This window comes from Podarcis tiliguerta, assembly GCF_965153285.1.
Source record: "Podarcis tiliguerta genome assembly, chromosome: 14".
Classification (NCBI taxonomy): Eukaryota; Metazoa; Chordata; class Lepidosauria; order Squamata; family Lacertidae; genus Podarcis; species Podarcis tiliguerta.
The window spans coordinates 5078355-5092469 of NC_139547.1; the positions used below are offsets into that span (position 1 = coordinate 5078355).

At 43.0% G+C, this 14115-nt stretch overlaps 1 protein-coding gene across 8 annotated transcripts in view; it reads right to left on the reverse strand.

The window, feature by feature from the left end:
- Positions 1-1840: 1840 nt before the first annotated feature.
- The window catches only part of RNF111 (ring finger protein 111), a 49750-nt gene continuing 37475 nt past the window's right edge, over positions 1841-14115 (reverse strand). For 2 of the 8 annotated variants that reach the window (XM_083413007.1, XM_083413011.1), the window contains exons 7-14: positions 13725-13974; positions 13067-13433; positions 10961-11086; positions 10049-10175; positions 7199-7291; positions 5769-5864; positions 4585-4688; positions 1841-3215 (exon numbers count right to left, since the gene is read on the reverse strand). In XM_083413007.1, the coding sequence (XP_083269133.1) occupies positions 3098-3215; positions 4585-4688; positions 5769-5864; positions 7199-7291; positions 10049-10175; positions 10961-11086; positions 13067-13433; positions 13725-13974 (1281 nt within the window). In that variant the 3' untranslated portion in view covers positions 1841-3097. Of the gene's footprint in view, positions 3216-4584; positions 4713-5768; positions 5865-7198; positions 7292-10048; positions 10176-10960; positions 11087-13066; positions 13434-13724; positions 13975-14115 lie in introns of all 8 variants that reach the window. The other 6 variants (XM_083413006.1, XM_083413008.1, XM_083413010.1 and 3 more) reach the window with 3 other exon arrangements.

Consider the following 14115-nt stretch of genomic DNA (forward strand, 5'->3'; position numbering starts at 1 on the left):
TTGATTCTCTTACTGCATGCCTAGCTGTAACTTTCAAAACACAACTGCTCCTGCAAGCTCTTGTCACTTTTGACAATAATATGCCAGGAAATGCAACCAGCTTCTCTACTGCTACCTTACCCACCCATGGGAGACAGGGGTGCCCAGGATATTGGTGGTGGCAAGTAATGGTAATGTGCCAGACCTGCCTTCAGGCTTACACCCCAAGACAAAACCTTCAGCTGATCTCCCTCAACCCCACATTATGACCTCACAGGTTAGTAACATCAGCCTTTCATCTTTTATGTCTACCATTTTAGTGTAAGGATTGTCACATCCCTCTAGGATGAAGAGCTGTTTGACACTGGAACAGACTTCTTCACAAGGTGGTGCACTCTCCTTCATTGGAGGCGGTGGAGTGCAGTAAAATTTATGGGAGTATCGCACCTCCCTAAGCCAGTCAAGAGCTTCCCAGGCTTTGGGAAGGAGGTGCCAGAGAACATTTAAGGGACTAACCTAGTCCCCTAACTGGACGTTATTAAAGAGCAGTTGGATGGCCATCTGTCAGGGATTCTTTAGTATTTCCTGAATTACAGGAAGTTGATGACCTTTGGGGTCCCTTTCAATTCTATGCGTCTATGAGGAAAGCCTGGATATCACTGTCCCTTAGCAAAAAAAAACCCAACCCAAGTTATATGAATCTCTAGACCATGGGTAGGTCTGGGGGCCAGATCCAGCCCAATCGCCTTCTAAATCTGGCCCATGGATGGTCCGGGAATCAGTGTGTTTTTACATGAGTAGAATGTGTCCTTTTATTTAAAATGCATCTCTGGGTTATTTGTGGGGCATAGGATTTCATTCATTTCTCCCCCAAAATATAGTCCGGCCCCCCACAAAGTCTGAGGGACAGTGGACCGGCCCCCTGCTGAAAAAGTTTGCTGACCCCTGCTCTAGACCTTCCAAAAAGGAATTTGCCATGTCTATCAAACAATGCAGGAATTGCATTCAGAGGTTTCAAAAAACACCCACACCAAAGCCAAGTGTTCTCAGCATCACTCAAGAATCCATAATGTGCTCTCTCTCTGAATCCTAAATAGCTGTAGTGAATTTTACTGGAATCATCTCTTCATCACATTGCATTGTGTTCCTTTTGCGATGCTACTATAGGCCTTGAAAAAAAATAGCTATATGTTGCCAGCTTCCTAACATACTGTACTAGAAAAAATCAGCCCTCATTAGAACTTGATTAAGAAAGCACAGTATGCCCACAGTAATTACCAGCTTGAAGATATCTTGATTGAGGCACAATGAATGTACACAATAACACTCCCTTGTTCACCTCAATTGGAGAGTGATTTTGAAACTATAACCAGGATTTGGGGTGGGGGAATGATTTGGCTAGCCTTAGTCCAGTAGCATTTTTTCTTTTCCTGTACTTCTCTATTCTGTCCCCCACCAGTGGGCACAGACATGTGAGTCTCCAGGTTCAGAGGTAGCGTGTCAGAGGGTGGGTAGGAAGTGCTGTTCAAGGATGATAAAGTTCAAAACCCAGCCTTTTGGGCTAGTTTTATACTAATTTGGACCGGGGCTTAATTTTGCAGCCAGCACCACTGTATATAATAAAGATTTATAACTTGTATCTTTATGGATGTTATTGGACTCCAACTGCCCTCAGGCCCAGCCATCAGGGCCTGCGGTCAGGCACATTGGGAATTACGTCCTTCTTCCCTTGTACCTGGGGTGGCTGCCTGATCTTAGGGCAGTCAGTACAAAAGCTAGCAACAGCATTAACAGTCTGATTCCTAACCCACCCACCCCCAAATTATGCAAATTGAGCCTTAGAAACAACACAGGAGACAGGTGGATTCAGCTAACTTTATTAACTGTAAAACTAAATTTAAAAAAAAAAAACACCACCCAGTTCCCATGACAGGGCAAGGGACCCTTCAAAGTTCTATGAAGTCATGGATATTTGCCTTAGGAAGTTAAATTCAAAGTCTTCATTTAATCTTTGTGGCTGTTACCCCAACCCCCAACCCCAATTTTTTGTATTTTTTATTTTTATTTTTTTACAAAACCAGCTTGTGCAGATCTTTAGATGAATTTAGCATTAAGACTGAGGAGCAAACAAACAAATAAAAACAGCCTGTCTTTCCCCCCTGTTTTCCTGCAAACTTATTTTATTCAATCTGCATGTATCTACAACCCAGCTAGTTGAAATCAAATATTTAGTGTTCATTAGAGCTGTTTCACAGCAGCAAAATATTACGTTAGAGAAATTCAAATTGCTAGACATAAGAAAATGGTACATACAATCGGAGAGCAGTCTAAATGTTTTTAATATTGACATTCAAATATATCTGCATTGTGCTGAAGGTTTAAGAACATGAACATTTGATCTGAAAAGGATGATCCAATAATGGGTTATGCCATTTGAAATCAAAGGATCTGAAGGTTATGTTCCCAGTTATTTATTATGGATGGTGCAACTTGGAACGAACAGCGCCTGCAGAGCTCTCACAAGGCTCCCATTCACTTTCAGGAGGCTTGTGCAGGAGAAGTGCTTGGCGTCTCTCCCCAACACAAGTATACAGCAGCTTTTCCCCCTAATTAAGGAATGTCTTAAAAACACAATAATATCCTTTTTGATCTTTATACATTTAGAACTAAAATACATGATTAAATTAAGGACTCTGAGGTTAGTATTGAGTGAAATCATACTCTGAATAAGCCTGACTCTATGTAAAAAAAAAACCAAAACAAAAAAACCACACAATTCTACTTTCTAAAGCAGATAATCTTGCCTGCAAGTTTGGAGAGGTCACTAAGCCCATAACATGTGCAAAGAAATGCAATACAAGGAACCATGCAAAATGTACAGGAAAATGTGTTAAGAGTAGGGAAAACTGTACGGTCTAAACAAACAAAAGAAAAGCTTTATAAATACACTGAACTGTAGGTTTAGCATTAGGTATACCATAGAGCAGACAAACAGCACTCTAGCAGGTTCAAATGCTTCCAACATCTGCACAGGTAAGTCATGCCATCTTTGGTTGACTGCAGTACCAGGAAGGATGAGCGTGAAGGAGGAGAGCAAGAGGTTTTAGGCAAAAGGGTGTCAACTTTCGCTTGGCAGCTGAGCCTCAATGTCCACTCTGCAAATGGGGCACTTCTTGTTTGTGATCAACCACTGATCTACACACACTTGATGGAAGAGATGCATACATGGAAGACGCCTATGAACAAGAAAAATGGAAGGAAAGAGGTCAGCACTTTACAGGCAAGAATGGCTACTGAAAACATACATCATAAAAAAGGTCCTCCGTTAAAAAAAAACAACCCTACTTTATTTTATATCACATTTTAACATACTGATTAGGAGATCTGACTGTCAGCAAGGCTGTGGCATTTCTTTCCAACATGATGGGCTTTGTATCATAGGGCACCTATATTTTGTAAAAGGATCCTTAGTGCACCATCTAGTTTCTGAGTCTCTACTTGGCCTTGCAAGCTTCTCTCTACAACGATGAAAGTCAGAACTTTTTTTCCTAAAAGGTTTGCAATTCCCTGGGTATTATATGGTGATCTGAGGATGTACTAAAAGCACACGGCCACAATGACGCTAGCAACCCAAACACACTAAATTAGATGGTTCAAGATGCTGAACTGAAACAGTACAGAAGAGCTTGTCCTAAGGTCTGTCAGTGCAGAAGAGTTGACGCTGTCTATGGCAAGGAAAGTCTGTCACTGACAAAAGGGGATGTAGGGGATTTTCTTTTTATCAATAGCAGAAGTATGCAGAAGTATGCAGTCTTGAAGATGGCCAAAGGCATGGGTGAGCCATGCCCACTCCTTCCTACTAAGCACTGCTCTAATTACATGCAGTGTACACACATAATCCTGGCAGGGGCGGTGGAGGCAGGCATTGGCTTCCAAGCATGGGAAAAGCACAAAGGAAGTTGCCTTAAACCAAGTCAAACCACTGGTCCGTCTAGCTCAGTATTGCCTACACTGTCTGGCAGCAGCGCTCCAGGGTTTCAGGCAGGGGTCTCTCCCAGCTTTATCACCTGGGACCTTTTGCAAAGCAGGTGCTCTGCCACTGAGTTATGGCCTGTCCACATCATGTTTAAGAAGTGTTTAAACATTTATGATTCCAGGTGAAGCACTACAGCAAGGAGGAGCTTTTCAACAAAACTCAATGTGAAGGTGGCTACATGAAACTCAGCCTTTTCTCAGTTTTGGGACTACTATTGTGTTAAATGTTATTTTTCTGTTTTAAGTATGTTTTGATGATATGTTCCTTCTTATTGAAACATTATAAATATTTCAGTTTTTTCACTTCAGGCCCTATAAATGTCAAAAGGGCAATACACTACAGTCCTGTTAACTGATGACCTCTAAAAATCCTGTTAACAGTATTTTCTGATGACAGTTCATTATGGCACTGCCAATGTACTGATGACAACTAACTGGGACTGGAACAGACTGAATTTCCAAATGCATCTAGAAACCCTCAATTTTGAGAAACAACATTTCTAAAATGGTTTTTAGAACGCCAGGGATTTGGTCCTGGCTTGGGGTTTTGTTTTGTTTTTAGTTATTTACCTGACATCTTCACCTTCCTCTAATATAGATAAACAAATGGTACATTTTTCCTCTGTATCTTCCTCAGTTCCTTCCTCCCCATCTTGTTTGCAGTGCAGTTTCCTCTGTGAGAACCAATCAGTTGTTACCTTATTAGCAGAGATGACATTATTGGCAAACTGAGTAAGATCTGTTTTATGCACATTTATCAGTTCTGTTATGACTGCATTGGAAGTACACACATAAAGGTTTTAACAAAATGCAACAAGCAGGCTAAGCAACCCATCCATTTCTAGCCTCCCCACAATCATTTTAACAACATATTAAATTCAGTGATTAAATTGGCACAGACATTTGCAACAACCTTAACAAGTTAAGAAAGCTAAAGAATCTAAAATTAAAGGGAAAGCAGTACATTAGAAAACTAAACCAATAGTGATGATGAAGTCTGGGGCTCCAATCCTAAAATATGCATTGGTGTATAATCCTGGAAAAATAGTGCAACAAGCTGGCACAAACTCAAGTGGTGCAATGGGCAGGCCTGATAATTGGGCTGAAAAGCTCAGATTTCAGGTCAGCTGACGTTGGTGGCTTTAGGCAACTCTTATTCCCCAACTCAATTTCAGCACTATAATATAAACTAAAACTCCACTGATAGGATTGCTGAGATTGAAATTACTACAAATCACTTTTGCATGCTACACGATCAGCAGACTTGTATTACATGCCTGTTTTTGTGGCTCTACCTTTTGGGTGATCAAAGGTCCCTACAAATACAAAGAGCACATCAGGGGAAAGGAGAGGTTGGACTCTTCTGACATGCTAGTTTGTATGTGTTGACGTTTGATGGAACTTGTCCCTCTCACCTATTTATTAACAATTCTGAGCTTTTAAAAGATAAATCAATGTAAGGCTCCAGAACTGTGGATTGAATAAGAACTGCATTTTCAGCTCCTTAAGGAGAAGCATCCAGTAGCAGTCCTAGGCCAGGTATACTTACAAAACATTTCACTTGTCACTTTCTATAAAAGAGCAATCTAGTCACGATCTGAGGAGTACATTCTTAAAAGGGTGTGTGTTCTATTTTCTATTATTTACAGATAGGTAAGTAAGAATTTGTGGAACTAATATTTGCAAGTTTAGTTGTCCAAAATGTATTCCCACCCCTCCACATGGCCCTAAAACACCCCCTAAGACATGCTCACCTTTTTGTATTTGTGTGGATATGTGCACCTTTCAATTGTCCCTTGCGAAGCTCCACGATTCACATTTCCTAAACGTTCTTCCAGATGAATTAATTCCTGGAATCAAGGAGGAACCGAGAGAATTCAATATCTTGGTCCTCTCACTTAATCATTTATTCATTCTTCAAATGGCAAAACAGTTGTCTCAACTACTTAATTTACATGCATGTTATCTGAAAAGTAGTATGTGAGCAGTTTTCTATTTCTGATCTCCTCTAATACCACGGGGGTCCTGTCAATCACCAGCCCCTCTTGCTGCGAATGGCTTACCTGCTCTGATGTCATAAAGAGGCTCAGCATGAGGTGGTTTAGTGCTTAAGGGGGTTCTTGAGTCCCTACATGGCTAGGGAACCTGTAACTCTCCAGATGTTGATGGACTCCAGCTCCTCTCAGCCCCAGCCAGCATGGCCAATGGTCAGGTATGCTGGGAGTTGTAGTCCAGCAATATCTGTGCAGGGCACAGGTTCCCCATCATTGCCTTAAGACTCTGCAATCCAAGGTCTGCAAATAACCTTCATGAAACAGACCCCCTCAATCCCCTTGTCAGGGCTCCACAGGCTTTTGGAAGATACCTAGTTGGTTCAAATAATGTCAGCTCAGCTTGCTGGTGAGCAGTCAGCTTAACTCTTGTGCTTATGCACAGGATGGTTTGTTGCATGTTTAATAATGATGGTAGGATGATAATAAAATGCACTGAAAAGGCTGCACTTCCTGATTCTACAACAAGAAGAGCACCAAGGCTTTTGGCTGAAACACAGTAATCAGTTTTTGGCCCCAAGAACACAATTGAAAGCACTTCCTGAACATGTTTCCAATGTACTAGAACAGTCTTCCCCAACCTGGCGCCCACAGGATGTTTTGGACTGCAACTCCCATCAGCCCCAGAATCATACAGCCGTGCTAGCGGGGGCTGATGGGAGTTGTAGCCCACAACATCCAGCGGGCACGAGGGGCTGGGAAAGACTGAACTAAACATTAAGAGTTCATTAACTCTCTGCATCCGATGTCTTAATTTCTCTGATGTGCATAACAAACTTCAGCTGCAAACGTGGCCCAGCTTCACTTAAGCAAGAGGATTGACAGTTTAACGCCAACTGTCCTCCCCTTCAGCAAGCCACCTCAAGCAGCACTGCATCCTCTCAACATAGACATTTATTGCAGTACATAGTCCATTAACTGCCACCTACTGCTGCATAATAATAATAATAATAAGTGTTCTATGCTTTTTAAACACCAGCCTTGTTCCCAAGGCACAATTAAAAGGCCAGAAGTCATTAAAAAAATGTAATCTAAAACCAGATTAGTTTACATTTAACTCTGCAATGTACCCCTCCCCCGTGTTCCCTCAAGCAAAAATCCTGCCACATAGCCAGGTTTATTCTATTACAAACCTCAAAATTGCCCCTGAAAGGGCCTCTGAATGAAGTTCCATCCAATCCCGATGAAATGTAACGAATGTGAGGGTAGCCCGCCATGTCAGGAACCTATTCAAATAGCAGAATGGAGTTAAATCTAATTGCAGAACAGTTCTGAGTATTTTACTGTCCATGTTGCAAAAATACAGAACCCTGCTGCTTTGATTCTCATCAGCAATTGACAGAATCCTGGAAGATGGTGACCCTGCCATCCCTTCTCTTTTTGCAAGGGCTCCTAGAAACAAACTCTTTCAAAGAAGGAAACTATTCTGAACATGGTCTGAACCTGGTCCAGAGGATGGCTTGTTCTCACCCAAGCAGGACTTAAGGTGTGAGTATTTCAGAAACATTTTTGCAAATTACGTGCCTCAAACATAGTAGACATGAAATCTAACATGATGATGGTTATTACAATGAAGCTTGAAAATTATCTAAGAACAAGTCAAGGTAGTTCCTTAGCTAGCCAGCTTCATGCATTGTTCGCATATAAGTCAAATAGGCATATACCTTATGGTCTTAAAAGGGTAGGGACTCCTTCCAACAATGATACAACACTTAGAATAAACTGCAGTTTGAATTGACTGTTGGTGCATGCCTCCACATACACAACCTCACCATGTTATTTCAGAACCTACACACACACACACACACACACACCCCGTTAGAAATTCCAACACTTTTTTTATGGAAAGGTGAGAACAAAAAACAAACCCCAAAGGGAACACAGCAAGTCTCTTCAACAGAGAAATCCCAATGCACACTGTAAAGTCAGTAAGAATGCAGCAAGCAACCCCACTTCCAAGAATGCTGGCCTAATATTTGGGGAGCAGTATTCACCAGCCTGGTACTTTCCAGATGTTTTGGGCATACTGGCTGGGCTGATAAAAGATATAGTCCAAAACATATTGAGCGGCAGCAGGCTGCTGATGGTGAAGGCTGCTTTTGCAACATTGCTGGCTCCAGAATATCATGTCCCCTAAAAGGCCACAGAGATCTCGAGTTAAAATCATCCCACCAAGCAAAGCAAAAATGAAACAACAGACATTCCAGTATCCCTTCATGCCTAAAACAATGAAGTAGTCAAAAGAACTGTAGGTTCAGAGTTTTCACCGCAGCTAGATGCCTATCAGATGGATTCCACATTCTGCACTTCCTCACAAGTTCAAGCAAACCCCAGTTCCTCAGATCCTTTAATTACTGAATTAAGATGCAATAGAGATCACTGGATAGGAAAGTGGGGACTAAATCTTTAAAACAGTAAATGCTCAAATCAGGATGATTTTCTGTCCTTCCAATGACCTGGAACTAACCTTAGCAGAAATGATGCCTTCCCACCTGGCTGACTAACTAGAGCGTTTCTAGCCTACTCTTATGCATAGTGAAGAAAGCCATCAACTCAGAAATCCAGCAATTTCCTGGAGACCAGCCATAACCGGTGCAACTCTACCTACACAGACCATCCTTCAGGACTTTGTAAGAAAGGCACAAATAAAAGCTTTAATTCCTTTGTCAACCATCATCTGATCGCACCTCTTTTGCTTTTCCAACAGAAATTTTCTAACAATTTCGTTTAGGTAAGACATTTAGGTAAGTGGTAGTCTCTGACATTGACAAGCTGCACAGGGTCAAAGATGGTGATGTCTAAGCCACTTGCACAGTTACGCTAAGTGCTGTACAACATTCACAACATTCTCTGTAAACCGGGATGAAGAACCTGTGGCCCTCTAGATGTTACTACAGTACAACTCCCATCATCCCTGACCACTGGTCATGCTAGCTGGGTTGAGGAATGTTGGGAGTCCAACAACACGGGGCCATAAGCTCCTGTTGTAAGAGAACCTGACAATCCAGGTGCTATCATTTTAACTGGCATTTCATCTAGCACACGAAGAAGAAAAGCCAGCGACATGTGTCATCTTATGAACCAGAATCGCAGAACGTGGATTGTGGTACTACAAGCAAAATTTTCCTTTCTAATTCAGGAGCCTAAGCAGTCAAGTAATGCCACTAGAAAAAGTTATTCAGGTACAAAGCGAGGCAAGAACTGCCAGAATTCATCAGAAGTGGTCTCTTCCTTTTGCATAAGCTGTCTTTTCATTCTGGAGTCTGTGATCAATCTCAGATTCTGCCAAATTGCACATAAAAACTTCATGCGTGCAGACCAGCAGCAAATAACCATCCTTGCTTCCAATACGACCTTCCTGTAATCTCAAACCCCAATATTTGTATTAAAATAGAGGGGGTGCTAGAATTCAAAACTACTTCCACCAACCACATCAACAGTAGCAAAAGTAACTAGAAGATAATCCTCTTAGCACTTTCTAGTTAATCAAGGAGTGCTGTAACTTAGCCTTGCAAAGTGAGTTATAAACTAAGCAACAGCAACAACAAAATCAGATGCAGAGTGTCAATGTACTACTGGCTAATTTAATTTGGGTTATATTCTGATTTCCAGGTGAGAAATGTGGGCGAATTAAGTCCCTGCCAGTTAGGACAGAGATGCAGAAGAGATGCTGCGGGACTAGAACTCCTACCATCCCATGCTGGCTGGGGTTGATAGGAGGTGGGAGTCCAACAACATACGGAGAACAACAGGTTTCCCAGCCCTGGGTTAGGAAGCCCACCGTTTTCTTTTTTCACAAAAATCTTTGTATATGTCAATGTTCCCAAGAACAAAATTTCAAATGAAATGGAAGCAGGGACAACCTGCCATGGACTCTGTGACACAATCCTCACTCTTTTCAGAAGGGAGGAGCTGCGCCCAGTGGCCGTTGTGCAGCAGCAAATGTCAAATACTGGCAGTGGCTTCAGAGCTGTTCTCCTTACCATTAAAGGAAGAGCACCTATTTGCAAGTGGTGAAGTCGAGGAGGTGCATGGTAGTGAGCCAAGTGAGGATGCAGCGGGCCTGGTGGGTAGGTAGCTGCAGTCACTCCGGCTTCGATTCCCAGCTCCCTATTGGGGGAAGGAGAGAGTTCACTTTTAGTCAGGCTAGTTCCTGTCTTCTAGGCAGTGAAGGAAGCAACACCTTCCTTATTCAGGGAATGAAATTCTTTCACAGCAGCAATAACTTTGATTCATGCAGTTTTCTGGAGATACTGTACATAAACATTGAAACTAAGAGCTCTGTGTTGATTATCTGTTTATTTGTAGGCCTGGATCAAAATGCCTGTTTTCATTCAGGTTTTTTAGATGCTTTCTAAAGCAAAGCCTTCTCAAGGAGGCTTTCATAAAACATAAAATGAAACATACCAGCCTTTCCCTACTTGGTGCTGTTGGAAGCTGTTGTCCAAAACACGTGGAGGGGCTGAGAAAGGCTGCAATATGCAATATGCCTACTCATAAAATACGATTACTAATTTACTAAACAACCATCGTGTAATGCAATATAACCCCTGCACAGACAAAAACAATAAAACAAAAACAAAATTAGTAGCACAAAACTCACACTTGTGAGGATAAAATGAGAAATCTCTCACAGTTGCTTGGAGAAAAAAATAGGACACAGATGCAATAGATTAAAAATGAAGCCTCTTTAAGGAGGAACTCAAAAACAACTCAAAGAAGCATTTGCAGCCTCTACAAAAAGAACTGATCTACAATAAACTAAGAATTTATTCTTGATCAGTTGTCTTTGCAAGTATGATGAACAGGGATGCTTTGCTATAAACTTCTAAAAGCAAAGGTTTCTATGATATGTTTTGCTGATGTAAATCGAGAGAAAGTAAGAGCTTACTAACCAGGCAGATCTCTCTGGTGCTTGACGTGGGTGGGAAGACATTGTCTGCGGTACATGAATGTGATGTCCATGGCCATAGTTGGGATGCATCCGGTGAGGATGTGGTGGTGGCCGTTCATGTGCTCTCCTGGGGGGGGGGGAGCAGGAGTATTGAAACCTTAGGAATGCAAAGCTTTTCTCCTTTGTATATTACCTCACACTGCAGCCTAAGGGTGATAGGTTTCTCAGCTTCCATTTCTGAGCAGCCTGCTTCATTTACAACCTCCCCACCCTGTCTCAACCAAAGTTCAATCTGGTGAATGTGAGGGGGGGGGGGGGATTCATCACTGAGAAGTACATGCCTATTGGGGGGGGAAGATGCTTGTGGACAAATAGTCCTTTGATGTTTGTTTTTATTTTATTTTTTCCTTTTAACAAGTTTTTAACTTTCTATAATTTTATTGTCTGGTTTTATGTTTATATTGTTGTAAACTGCTGAGATATATTTTATTATACAGTGACATATAATAGTTTAAATAATAAAATCTGAGAAAGGCTGTATACAGTGGTACCTCGGGTTAAGTACTTAATTCGTTACGGAGGTCTGTTCTTAACCTGAAACTGTTCTTAACCCAAAGCACCACTTTAGCTAATGGGGCCTCCCGCTGCCGCTGCGCCGCCGGAGCACGATTTCTGTTCTCATCCTGAAGCAAAGTTCTTAACCCGAGGTACTATTTCTGGGTTAGCGGAGTCTGTAACCTGAAGTGTACCTAACCCGAGGTACCACTGTACATGCTTGACACAGAATATTTTAAGTACTATATAAAAATGGCATATTTCTAAAATGATTCACAGATGTATTGAACTTCTAGACTTGAGGTGGCCTTTGCCTGTTTCCCATTTCCTAATAGCTAAGCCTCAGTTACTCGAGCTTCTTAATGAATATCAAGTGAAAAGCCCTATCTCAATTAGCATTCCTTTTTAAAATCCAGAAACTGGATGGAGTTGCTGTGATGCAATTATTCAAAATGACAGAGGCTGACATTTAAATTAATAGCAGTTCCATTACAGCTAAACATTTGAGTGCAGATGATAGGTTCCTGTTCTTAATGAGATTTGCTCCCAAGTAGAAGTGAGTCAACTATTTACATCCATTCATGTCTTTAGCTTTCTGCTCAAATTAGAGCCCAGGGAGAAGGAGAAGGATGGTGCCGCTTTTAGACCTTGCTGTCCTTACATCACAGCAAATACCAGTTAACCTCCCTCACTCCCCAGTCCTTTCTTCTGAGTTCCCTAAGAGTCAGTGTGGTGTCCTGATTATAGCCCTGGGCCAAGGCTGAGGAGACACTGGTCCAACTTGCAGCTCAGCCATAAATCTCACTGGATGACCCTGGGCCAATCAACTACTAGCTGCACAGTCTCTTTCACAAGTTGTTGTGAGGAAAAAATGGGTGGGGAGAGAAGCAGATCTACCAACCTGAGATCATAAGGTGGCATTAAAAGAAAAAGGTAACTAGTTTACTATCAGCTGCTGTTCAGAGGCAGACTTATAGCTCCTTAGTTACCTCTTGGCAATTGCAACCAAGTGGGTGAAGAGTCTTCCTCAACCTGGTGCCCCCCCCCCAGAAGCTTTGGACGACAGCGTAGGGAATCTTTGGCCTGCCAGATGTTGCTGAACTACAAACCCAATCAGCCCCAGCAAGCATAGCCAATGACCAAAGGATGATGTGAGTTGTAGTTCAGTAAAATCCGGAGGGCTCAAGCTTTCCCTGCTGCCAGCCCCTAACCAGCACAGCTGATGAGAGCTGCTGCAATCCCAAGTATCTGGAGAGTGCTTAGGCTGGGGAATGCAGAGAAAAAAGACCAGGTTATGCCTGTATTCTAAAGGATTCAGAAAGAACCCTCATTGAAGCTGTTCTGGGTATAAGCTTTCTTATATCTGAAGAAGTGTGCATGCACACGAAAAGCTTATACCCAGAACAACCTTACGGTAGTTGGTCTCCAGGATGCTACTGGACAATTTTTGATTTATTTCCTCATTGAAGCTGACACCCTTCTATGCCACTATTCACCCCTAGGTGGCAGCAGCCGCTGCCCTGTTCCTCCTCCAGGCTAAAGCCTGACTTACGTTGGATGCTGCATCATTCTTCTCCTTTGGACCTCCATCCTCTGGATCACCTCGTGAGGATGCAGCCTTTGGGCCGGAGACGCCGTGGCAGGGATGTGATGGGAAATAGACTGGTGGGTGGCTGGGAGGGGCTGTGGGATTGGGGCAGCAGCGTTGGCCAACGGGTGTGGGGGCGGCGGAGGTGGGACAGGGTGGGAAGAGGCATGCGAGGATATGGAAGGGTGGAAGGGGTGGACGGGGTGAGGGATGACATAGTCCACTTGCGAAGTGGGTTGTGGCGGCTGAGGGGGGACAGGGGGAGGGGGGTTTCCATGGGAATGGGGACATGCAGCAGCTTGATGATGAAGCGGCCGAGTCAAAGAGGCATCTGAAAAGGGGTAGAAGAGAACAACAAACCCAGTTAGTTCATTACAACTGTCTGCTAAACTAAGATCATCTGCTGCTCTTGACAGCACCCCCCCCAAACAAAAAAATCAGATGCCCATGGCAGACGCTTCGCTTTACCCTGCCACAAGGGAAGGCGGCACCACTCAAGTAGGGTGAGCGTCCTGCCAACTGCACCACTTTGCAGAGACCCTGCCAGCTGCCATTATGAAGCAGGGTATCCTTGGGGGGGCCTCCCCTGCCCAACACATACACAGACTGCAGTCATTCTTACATGACATATAATGCCGGCAGGATGCCAGAGAAGCCTGGGGTGGTGGCTGAGGCTGGGGCTGGGCAACCATGTTCGCACTGTATCCATCTATGGCAATGGGCTGGCTGGGAGTAGCACCCGCCTGGTGCCCGTATATGGCTGTTCGGGAAGAGGCTCCTGGACAGCAGGGGTCAAAGGCTGATGCTCCGTGGAAAGAGCTGCTTCCGTGGTTCCTTATGCCATTGTTGCTTAAGTCCACTGGGAGTGCCTGCTGCAAGGAGGGAGAGCAAAACAAAAGATTATTTGAATATTCATGGAACTGTGATCAAAAGGCTGCTATAGGACAAGTCACACAAAAACACATATGCACAATGCTGTCCATTAGCAAAAGACTAAAAAAGCTTTTGTCTCC